The 11,033-nt window shown below is 53.2% G+C and overlaps 1 protein-coding gene across 3 annotated transcripts in view; it reads right to left on the minus strand.

The window, feature by feature from the left end:
* The window catches only part of ANO1 (anoctamin 1), a 223,156-nt gene that overhangs the window by 91,328 nt on the left and 120,795 nt on the right, over positions 1 to 11,033 (minus strand). For all 3 annotated transcript variants that reach the window (XM_054440756.2, XM_054440758.2, XM_054440757.2), the window contains one exon: positions 10,192 to 10,524. In XM_054440756.2, coding sequence (XP_054296731.2) covers positions 10,192 to 10,524 — 333 coding nt within the window. The remainder of the gene's footprint in view (positions 1 to 10,191; positions 10,525 to 11,033) is intronic.

The raw sequence follows: 11,033 nt of genomic DNA on the forward strand, positions 1-11,033 counted from the left end.
ACACCCAGCCCTGCGGGGAGCCGTGTGGCCCCATTTGGAAGGCACAGGCCTCTTCTGACCCTGTCTGTCCACGAGGACGCGGGGCTGCTGTGGTCTAATCCTCCTGCCGTCGGACTCGGGGGTAGACACCAGGAGCCTTGGAGGCTGCCCCAAGGGGTTTACATTCTCTGCCATAAATAGGCTTTTGGGGCATGTGATGCCCAGTGCTGCATCCCTGGTCAGCCCTTCATGACCAGGCGAGTTTTCAGCAGCCCTGGCATCTGCCTGCCTCTCCCCGTTGGCACCAGTTTCCAGCACGGATAGGAGCTGGAACACTGGGTCTGAAGCCAGGCTTATCTGTTTAGCTGACTGATGTGTCCCTAGGATACCCACTGAGTGAGGGAGAAGGCAGAGGGAAGGCACCCGACTTTATAAAGCGCCTACTCTGTGCCAGCCTAGGACAGCCCCGGCTTTCAGACTCCCATCCACCTTCTCTCCAACCTTTTGGTAGCTATCGATGTGTCCACTTCAGTAAATATGGACGAGGGGGCGGGGAAGGCCCAGAGCCTCTCATCCCAGGCCCACGAAGAGTAGACGTGGAGGGATCTCAGCCTGACCTTGACCCTGCAATGCTCACTCCTACCCTCCACCCGCACGGCTCCAGAGGGCACGCGGGCAGGACGGGAGATGCTCTCAGTCCCTGGGCAGGGGTCTGCCTGGAGAGGTCATTGCCCGTGCCTGGCATTTCCCACGCCACAGTTACTGCTGAGCACGTCCACACTGCATAGGAAGACCTGGCTCCCCATGGCAGGGATGCTGCTATGAAGCACAGCTGAGGGATTGTCTCTGGAGCAAGCACACATCCCCCATTATCCTGACGCAGTCTCCAGACTCGAGTCTCAGGCGAGCTGAGGACCCAAGGAATGCAGCTCCGTGGGTGGATCAGGCGCCACTGCTCTTCCCCGAGCATGGGGCAGAGACTGGGCTGTGGACATCTTTAATCCCAGCCCTTGCCACGGGGTCTGGCCCTAGGCCTGCTCAGTGATGTCTTGTTAAAGAAATAAATGATAGATAAGTCAGCAGAAATGTCATTTCACATTCCTGCTTCTGTGGAAGGTGGTAGATTATTCAGACCAACCCTCCCAGGATACATAGTAAAGAATATACCACAAGAAAAGAAACAAGAAATTCAATGACCTGAAACAGCGGTCCCCAGACTTTTTAGCACCAGGGAGGACTGGTATTGTGGAAGTCAATTTTTCCACAGGACAATGCTGGGGGTGGGGGATGGTTTCACGATGAAACTGTTACACCCCTCGATTATTATTATTATTATTTTTTGAGACAGAGTCCCACTCTGTCATCCAGGCTGGAGTGCGGTGGCGTAATCTCGGCTCACTGCAACCTCCACCTCCCAGGTTCCAGCAATTCTCCTGCCTCAGCCTCCCGAGGAGCTGGGATTACAGGCATGTGCCATCATGCCCAACTAATTTTTGTATTTTTAGTAGAGACGGGGTTTCACTATGTTGGCCAGGCTGGTCTCGAACTCCTGACCTCAGGTGATCCTCCCACCTTGGCATCCCAAAGTGCTGGGATTACAGGCGTGAGCCACCGCTCCCGGCCAAAACTGTTCCACCTCTGATCGTCAGGCATTAGATTCTCACAAGGAGCACACAATCTAGATCCCTCACATGCGCTGTTCATAACAGGGTTTGGGCGCCCAGTGAGAATGTAACATCGCTGCTGATCTGACAGGAGGCAGAGCTCAGGAAGGAATGCTTGCTCGTCCACCACTCACCTCCTGCCGGGGGGCCTGGTTCCTAAAAGGCCATGGACCAATACGGGTGCCCAGCAGAGCAGGAGGAGAGAAAGGGAAGGAAAAGCAGGACTGGAACCCACCCTGAGAAGCTCTGGCCCCTACAGCCATGGCGTCTGTGAAGACCTGGGCACCTCAGACTGTGGCTTTGGTTCAAGGTGGCTCTTGTCTATAACGCTGCAAACCTTTCTGGACAAGGTCACCTTTATCCCAGGCTTTGGGAAACCCCACAGATTATAAAAGGTCAATGACTAGCAGACAAGCGAACCAGACCCACCCCCACCAGGACAAGAGACAGCCCCGGGAGGAGAACCAGCTGAAGTGACCGAGATAGAAATCGGCCCACTCAGCTTGGGATTAGCAAAGCATGAGCTGGGTAATAAATCAGTTATGCTTACCTCGTTTAAAGACATAAACCTCAAGATAGAAAAGATCTGCAAAGGACAGGAAACTATTAAAACCTGACATAGCTGACTTGGAAAAGAACCAAATAGAACTCCTAGAAATAAAAAAGATCATAAAAAGAGTTAAAAACTCAACAGACATGTTGGGAAATGCTCAACCCCTCCAAAGACAAGATGGAACATGGGGCTGGTGCAAGAAGATGCTGATGAGGGGCTCCAGCGGGGGCGAGGGGAGCCCTGATTTGCAGCATCTGCCAATTCCCATGGTGTAAATACCCCACCGTGGCCTATTTCAAGCCAGCAACGGGTAACAACCAGCTTGCAGAATTCCAGAAAGACGTGACTCCTGCACACCATGGGCCTGGACACAGATGAGGACCTCAGAACTGCAGCCAGAATGGCAAAGATTTCACCCCAGCAGCCTGGGATGCCCTGTGGCAGAGCTGTGCAATGATGGTCTTGGGGTCACTTTAAAAACATGAATTTAAAAAAGGTCCAGAATGAATTCTCTTTTCTTTCTTTCTTTCTTTCTTTCCTTCTTTCTTTCTTTCTTTCTTTCTTTCTTTCTTTCTTTCTTTCTTTCTTTCTTTCTTTCTTTCTTTCTTTCTTTCTTTCTTTCTTTCTTTCTTTCTTTCTTCTTTCTTTTTCTTTCTTTCTTTCTCTCTCTTTCTTTCTCTCTCTTTCTTTCTCTCTTTCTTTCTTTCTCTCTCTTTCTTTCTCTCTCTTTCTTTCTCTCTCTCTCTCTTTCTTTTTCTTTCTTCTTCTTCCTTCCTTCCTTTCTTCTTTCTTTCTTTCCCTCTCTCTCTTCCTTCCTTTCTTTCTTTCTCTCTTTCTTTCTCTTTCCTTTCTCTCTCTCTCTCTTTCTTCCTTCCTTCCTTCCTTCTTTCTTTCTCTCTCTCTCTTTCTTTCTTTCCTCTCTCTCTCTCTTTTTTGAGACAGTCTCATTCTGTCACCCAGGCTGAAGTGTGGTGTTGCAATCTCAGCTTACTGCAACCTCCACCTCCTGGGTTCAAGCAATTCTCTTGCCTCAGCCTCCTGAGTAGCTGGGACTACAGGCACCGGCCACCACGCCTGGCTAACTTTTGTATTTTTAGTACAGATGGGGTTTCGCTATGTGGCCAAGCTGGTCTCGAACTCCTGACCTCAGGTGATCCACCCGCCTCGGCCTCCCAAAGTGCTGGGATTACAGGCGTGAGCCATGGCACCCAGCCCAGAATTCACTTTAAAAGAAATATGTTTCCATGAAACCAAGACAAGCCAAAAGAAAATCAGGCCGTGATAAAAGTCATCCAATCTGCTTCGGGCCTCAGCTGAAGACTGGGGAGGCATAAAATCTTTAGGGACCGAAGAAGTCTGTAACAGTGGAATGAAGAGCAGAGAAAGAGCTTCGTGAGTAGACTACATGTTCCTAACATCCCATCGTGCAAGAGGCCCATTCTTCCTCCCCTGGGGGAGAACGGGGACTGCAAGTTTTAGTGCAAAGACTCTCTGGGTGAGGCTGGGGCCAGGTTCAAAGGTCAGATGTGCCACTCTCAGTTCAGGATGGAATTTCTGCCCCGTCTCCTCACGGTTCTGGTAGGAAGCCCACACGGGGTGGGGAACTGACAAGTCTCATGAGCATGTTTATTGCTTTTATTTGTGCTGAGGAGCTGGGATTAGACCCGAGACTCCTCAAATTCCATGCCCCCACCCCCAATTCTCAAATCTGTGAGGGCCTCTCCCCAGCCCCTGCCAGTGCCCAGGGCCCTGAGGACAATGAATGCAGCCCCAGGACTGCCTCCCACACCTGCCCACATCCACGAGGCCTCCATGGGAAATGGCAAGAAATGGCTGCCCTTCCCTGTCCTGAGGCCATGGCAACCCTGCCACCACCCTCCCTGGTCACCTGGCGGCGGGCAGGGGCGGGGTCTCCACATGCAGGGAGACCCTTCTCTTCCAAGGGGGACTTGCGGTTCCCCTCTGGCAGGAGCAGGGCCAGGCCCTGGGAGCGGTGAGGAGTGGGCTCTGCCCCAGGCCTGTGGGTAAGGGGCGTTTACAGCCAGCGCCGGCCAGCTCTGTCCCTCTGTGGGCTCAAGGATTAACTCTCTTAACCCTCACCCACCACTCCACAGGGAAGGTCACACTATCACCTCCATTTTACAGATGGGGACGTTGAGACCCAGAGAGGTGAAGCCACTTGCCCAGGGTTGCTCAGCAAGGAAGTTTGAGCTGGGTCCACATCTGCATACTGGGCTCTCAGAGGGGCTGGGCGGGGTCTGACTCAGAGCAGACTCAGAGCCCTGAGGCTGTGTCTCCACCACCCATGCATCCAGCCCTGGCCTTTGTCTGAAAGCAGCCCTTGTCCCATGGAGTCCGCCCTCACTTGCTTTTCAAAAGCAGCATCCATGAAGATGGCGAACAGATGCTGCTGCGGGGACAGCCCCACCCGCTACGGGGACGCATGCGGAGAACCAGCGGCGAGCCAGCGGCGTGCAGACTTGAGCCCTGGGCAGCGACATGAAAGCAAACAGACTTTTATAGGGTTCCAGTGTCCATGGCCTTCTCAGGATCTACCAAAGCCTGGGTCAGGTTCAACATCAGGGCAGTGTGGGCCTCAGCCGCCCCCCCGGCACACACAGCTAAGAGTTTAGTGTGTGGCGTTCTCCGCAATGACCCCACGGACATAAATAATGTCCAGCAGGCTTTGAGGCTGGACTTCAAAAAGGCTAATGGGTCTTAGTTGCAAGAAAACATGTTGGCCACGATCTTCTTTTGTCCCTTTAATGGGAGCCCTGGAAGCTGACCCCATGGCTGTCAAAGGGAGAGAGAGAGAAGGGGAGGGAGAGGGAAAGAGATGGAGACAGAGAGGGAGGGAGAAGGAGAGAGAGAGGGAGAGAGAGAGAAAGTGAGAGGGGGTAGAGTGAAAAAGAGGGAGGTGGGAAGAGAGAGAGAGATAGAGAGGGGAAGAAAGAGAGGAGAGAGAGAAGAGAGAAAGGGAATGAGAGGCAGGGAGAGGAGATAGAAGGGAGAGAGAGACAGAGAGAGGAAAAGAGAAAGAAGGACAGAGAGACAGAGGGAGAGAGACAGAGAGAAGTGAGAGAGAGAGAGAGAAGGAGGGAGAGAGAGAAGGAGGGCCTTGCCTCGGGCCCTTCTCTTTTCCTGCCCTTTCCTGCCCTGCAGTGCTGTCCTGGGGTCTCTGGGCCCCTCCTGTAAACTCACTTTGAAGGCCACCCTGTGGATCTGAGTGCCCTTGCCTTCTTGACCCATCCCTGGGTCTCTCTTTGGGACATGGCTCCCACCTCCGCAGGCTCTTGGCTCTCCGGAGCCGGCCCTGGGGTCTGGGTCTGGGGTCACCCTTGGGGTACCACACAGTGCTCCAGGGGCTCATGTGGACACTGGGGGTCTTGTTCTGGGGAGGCCTCTCCTGGCTTGTGCAAAAGGCCCTTCCCACACTCCTCACACCTCAAAGTATGGTCTGCGCAGGACCAGAGCCTCAGCCACCCCAGGTGCTGGGTCCCCCAGACCAGCTGAGCCAGAGCCTGCATTTTGACAAGACCCCCAGGAGTTCCTGTGTGCATCCTGGGCCCTGCAGCAAGGCAGACCAGGCCAAAGCTGGAAGCTGTCACTGCCCCAGACCATCCGGCCTGCCCTGGCCCTCAGCCATGACCCTGCCCCCATGCTGCCACCTGCGTGCTCCAGCCCACCCCGTCCAAGGCAGCCAACTCCAGGATTACCCACCCAGTGCAGCATCTCAGCTACTGGAGTGGGCCAAATGGTGTCCCCTACAAAGATATGTTCAAGTCCTAACTCCTGGCACCTGTCAATGTGATCTCACTTGGAAATAGGGTCTTTGCAGATGTAACCGAGTTAAGATAAAGTCATAGGGGTGGGCCCCAAATAGAATGACTGGTGTCCTTACAAGAAGAGGACACACAGAGACACACAACAGAGAGGGTCGAGTGACCACAGAGGCTGAGATTAGAGTGATGCGGCCACTAGCCAAGGAACACCTGGAGACCCAGGAACTGGGAGAGGCAGGAAGAATCCTCCCCTGGAGTCTTAGAGGGAGCACGGCCCTGCTGGCACCTTGATTGTGGACTTCTCACCTCCAAAGCTACGACAGCATCCATCTGTGTTGTTTTAAGCCCCTAGCCTGTGGCCCTTTGTTATGGCAGGTGCAGGGCATGACATAGCTGTTATCCGATCTCCAAGAACTGGCCCCGTTGTGCACTCAGCCAAGCCCGTCTGCCAGGTCGTCACAAGATGTCTCGACACAGTGAACCTCCCGACTCAGTGAGGAGGCACGCATCGGGCATAGGGGTTGCTCACACCTGTGTGGGGCTCGCAGCAGACTTTGCCCAGGAGCGACACAGTGTGTCACACCCACCGGCACCCCGGGAACAAAGGCCAGGTCACACCTGCACAGCTGGTGGCCTCCATGACTGCTGCACAGTCCTGGCTGCAGCAGACGGTCCCAGAGGTGGCTGGCACCCCCCAGGGGACCCTCTTGCTCATCTGTCCCCCTTTTCCTCCCTCCAGGTCCTCTTCTCCCTTTGCCTCCTCATCCAGCCTTCAGTGCAGGGATTCTCAACTGGGGGTGGTTTTGCCCCCCACATACACTGGCAATGTCTGGGGACATTTCTGGTTTGTTTTCACAACTTGGGGAGGGAGGTGCTACTGGCCAGGTAGAGGCCGGGGATGCTGTTAAATATCACCTGCTTCAAGCAACCAGTCTTAATTTTGGGGGAGGGTGTCATAGAGCGTGTGAGTATCTGATAGACTCTGTGGATTTTTCTCCCCAGGAAAGCTCACATAAGCCCTGAATTTTGCTTCCGGTTGGGTAAGACTGTACAACTGGACTCTCTTGGAGGTGATCTTATTTCCAAAATTGCAAACCCTTTGCTCGTTATAATCTGAGCACCCCTCCGGGAAAGGTTCATTCCCAGGAGTGCCTCTTCCCCCTGAAATGAACACGGCAGCAGCTCTGTCTGCTAACCACGCTGGCAGGGGCCCACACACATCTCAGATGCTGCCTGTGCCCAAGCAGCCTTTTAATAGATTCTGGCTCTGCCCCTCTCCAGGAGAACAGGCCGCCCAAACCGCAGCTCCTTCCAACAGCCCTAGGGGCTGGTGCAGCTCAGATGAGAGCTCTGGGGTTTCCAGGAAGCCCTCATAAAACAGCTTATGATTTGAGAGGCTCCAGCAGGGATGTGGGAACATCTCAACTTCAGCCCTTTGAAAACTTGAATGGACGCATCTACCCCACAATCACGGTTTCATATTAAATATGGCCAGATCAACTGCTGAAAAGCCTCTTTTAGCTCTCGGGCCAAGTTACCAATGAAAAGTTGGGGTCATTTCACCGGTTAAAAACTCGATCATTTTGGTGACAGTAACCAATGTCCTTATGTTTTGCTTTTTAGCTCAAAGTCATGAAAGAAAATATAAAATATTTAAAAAGATATTCATGAGATAGTATTTAATGAGACTTAGGGTCTTTTCGCACCCTTCTTGCTGCTTCAGTATGAACAATAATATATGACACAATATCAGCCAAGCAACTGCCACAGGCCAGACTCTGAATTAAGCACTTTGCAAAGGTTACTTATGATAACTCAGTGATGCAAATACTCTTGCTATCTCCATTTTACAAATGGGGAAACTGAGGCTTAGCTTTTCCATCAGGATAAGTGGAGGGTCTGGGATCTGGCAGAAGTCAGTCAGAATTACCAGACCCCAGAAGTTCCTGTTGAGCGTAAGATCTCAAAGTTGTTGTCAGGAAAGAATGATGGGGATGGAGTGTAAAATCCCCTGGGGGAGGGGCTGGGCGTGGTGGCTCACGCCTGTAATCCCAGCACTTTGAGAGGCCAAGGCGGGCAGATCACGAGGTCAGGAGATCGAGACCATCCTGGCCAACATAGTGAAACCCCGTCTTTACCAAAAATACAAAAAATTAGCCGGGAGTGGTGGCGGGTGCCTATAGTTCCAGCTACTTGGGAGGCTGAGGCAGGAGAATGGCGTGAACCCGAGAGGCGGAGCTTGCAGTGAGCCGAGATCGCGCCACTGCACTCCAGCCTGTGCGACAGAACGTGACTCCACCTCAAAACAAACAAACAAACAAACAAAAAATACCCTGCGGAACAGATGAGACACAAGAATCACGAAGCTCACAACCCAGCTTTCTTGGCCTCAGCTCCCAGACAGTGGCCTCGGCCGCCAAGCTTCCCTGATGGAGCCGATTCCTTCCTCCAGTTCTAAGTTGACATGCTGAAACAAACCCTGTATAGTAGCCGCATTGTTCTGAAAGCCACAGGGCTGGAGGGCAGGACCATGCGAAAACCCAGCAGGAATCCACTGCTCGCCTGTTCCAAGTGTCTAAGACAAAGTCGGGCAGGACACTCTTCCCTGGCAGCTGCCCCCAAAGGCAGAGAGAAAGTCTGAATCCTTGTCAGGATCAAATCTTTGTTTCCTGATCACCAAAACTTGTAAGGCTCCTCACCTGCCCTTGAAACTCCAAAGGGACCCATCTGGGCGGTGGAACTCACAATCTCCTGCCGGGTCGCCAGACCTCGGGAAGGTGAAAGGAGACCCAGACAGATGCCCCAGGTTCAACAAGACCCTTTGACTCACTAGGCCAAGGTCCAGGGAGGCCCCGTGGAGCATGTTCCATTGTTTTCAAGGAAAGTCATATCTACTTGTCACAAAAGAGAGGCGTTTCCACTCCAGGTTCCCTAATTAACCTGCTTTTTGGTCTAAATACTTATCATTCTTATCACTGGTCCAGGACATTCTTATCACTGGACCAAAAGCATTTAGGACATGGTGGTGCCTGTGGATGAAATTTCAAACCAAAGCCAACGTTCATTTTCAACATTCACAGGGGACACCATGGTTTCTAAGTTAACCTGCCGACTACTTTTTCGGTTTTCGATGTGTTTTAGAGACTTTGCTGATTCTTGGGTAATCCGCACAGTGACGGCTCTGTAGGCTGGGGCCCTTCCCCCAGTATTCATGGAAGGAAGGGCTCCCATGCACAGAGAGGTTAAGATGACAGCCGGAGAGCACACAGCAGCCAACAGAGCAGCTGAAGGAAGCACCGCTGTGCCAGGGCTGCTAAAGTCATTCTCTCTGCACACAGCTGCACCCTCGGCCCCACAGCAGCCAGGCACGCGACGGGGGTCGACCTTTTGTTCTCTCTCAAAATCTTTCTTCTAGGAAGATTCGTAGGCTTTGCTAGGGAGCAGGGCTTCAGAGCACGGTGTTACAGAGCCACGGACTTCAGAGCACCAATGACTCCCAGGGCTCAGCTGGACCCACTCCTCACTCTACAGACGAGAAACTGAGGCCCAGAGAAGGGCCGACGCCATCCAGGAAGACTCCCAGGAGAGCTTTGTCCTCCCTCCCCCGATTGGGCAAATCTTCCCAGGAAAGGAGCTGACCAGAAGCAGGTGATACTCTGACTCTGAAGGTTGTGGCTGTGAAGGCCAGCCCCTCTCCCAGAGCAGACATGGCCAGGGGAGCAGGTCGGGGCTCCCTAACTCTGTTCAAAAGCAATTTCTACCCCACCTTAACAAGAGCTGCGTTTTTGTCTGCCCTGTCTTTTTTTTTGAGGCAGAGTCTCACTCTGTCGCCAGGCTGGAGTGCAGTGGCATAATGTCCGCTCACTGCAACCTCCGCCTCCCAGGTTCAAGCGATTCTCCTGCCTCAGCCTCCCGAGTAGGGGAGCCACAGACACGTGCCACCAAGCCCAGCTAATTTTTGTATTTTTAGTAGAGATGGGGTTTCACCATGTTGGCCAGGATGGCCTCGATCTCTTGACCTCGTGATCCACCCCCGCTCAGCCTCCCAAAGTGCTGGGATTACAGGTGTGAGCCACCGCATCTGGCCCGTCTGCCCCTTCTTTAAGAGCAGCTTAAAGCTAAAACAAGATACCGGCCTTGCACCCTCTGACTATGGAAGCAGCTGCCCCCCATGCAGCCCAACCCCGCAAACAGCACGCAGTGAGATAGTTACGTCCTCGTCCCGCTCCAGCTCCAGGCCCGCCTCCAGGAGGTTGCCCTCGTACTCCTCCCTGCGGAAGCGCTTGTCATCCTCGTGGTAGTCCATCGGGGGCTCCGCCGAGCCCACATCCAGCGACGCCCCCTTGCCCGGCAGGGGGTGGTCCTGCTTGACGCTGCGAGCCCCAGAGGGGGTGTCACTGTGCTGCACCCTCCTGACCAGGGTCCGGTTGCCCGAGGGCCTCTTGTGATGGTACACCAGGATATAGTCCACCTTGCGCCGGCCGTCCCTGAAGTACAGGCCATACTTGCACTCGGCATCAGGGTCCACAGATAAGGAGTTCAGCAGCTAAGGGTGGAAGAAAAGACACCCATTCACCATTGAGCTGCTCGTGATGGGCCTTTGGAGGGTGCACTGCTCCCTTCATCCACTCACTCCTCACTCACTCATTCAACAAACACTCTCTGAGCACCCTCCACGGGCCAGGCGCTGTCCTAGGGGCTGAGATACACCCGGGAACACAGCAGAAGACCCTGTCTTCAGGGAGCTGACCTTCGAGAAGGAGGTATTCACTGCTAATCATTCATGAAGGTGCCAAGCCACATATGGTCCCCCAGAAGCCCTCCTGGTCTATGGAACTAGAGCAGGCTGGGTGTCAGGAACCTCCCTGGCTGCTTGCAAAAAGCTATGGTAGGGGATGGTTAATGGGTACAAAAAATAATGAGAAAGAATAAGACCTAGTATTTGATAGTACAACAGGGGACTATCATCAATAATAATTTAATTGTACATGGACGAATAACTAAAGGAGCATAACTGGATTGTTTGTAACACACAGAATAAATGCTTGAGGGGAA

The sequence above is a fragment of the Pongo pygmaeus genome, chromosome 9, assembly GCF_028885625.2.
Source record: "Pongo pygmaeus isolate AG05252 chromosome 9, NHGRI_mPonPyg2-v2.0_pri, whole genome shotgun sequence".
Classification (NCBI taxonomy): Eukaryota; Metazoa; Chordata; class Mammalia; order Primates; family Hominidae; genus Pongo; species Pongo pygmaeus.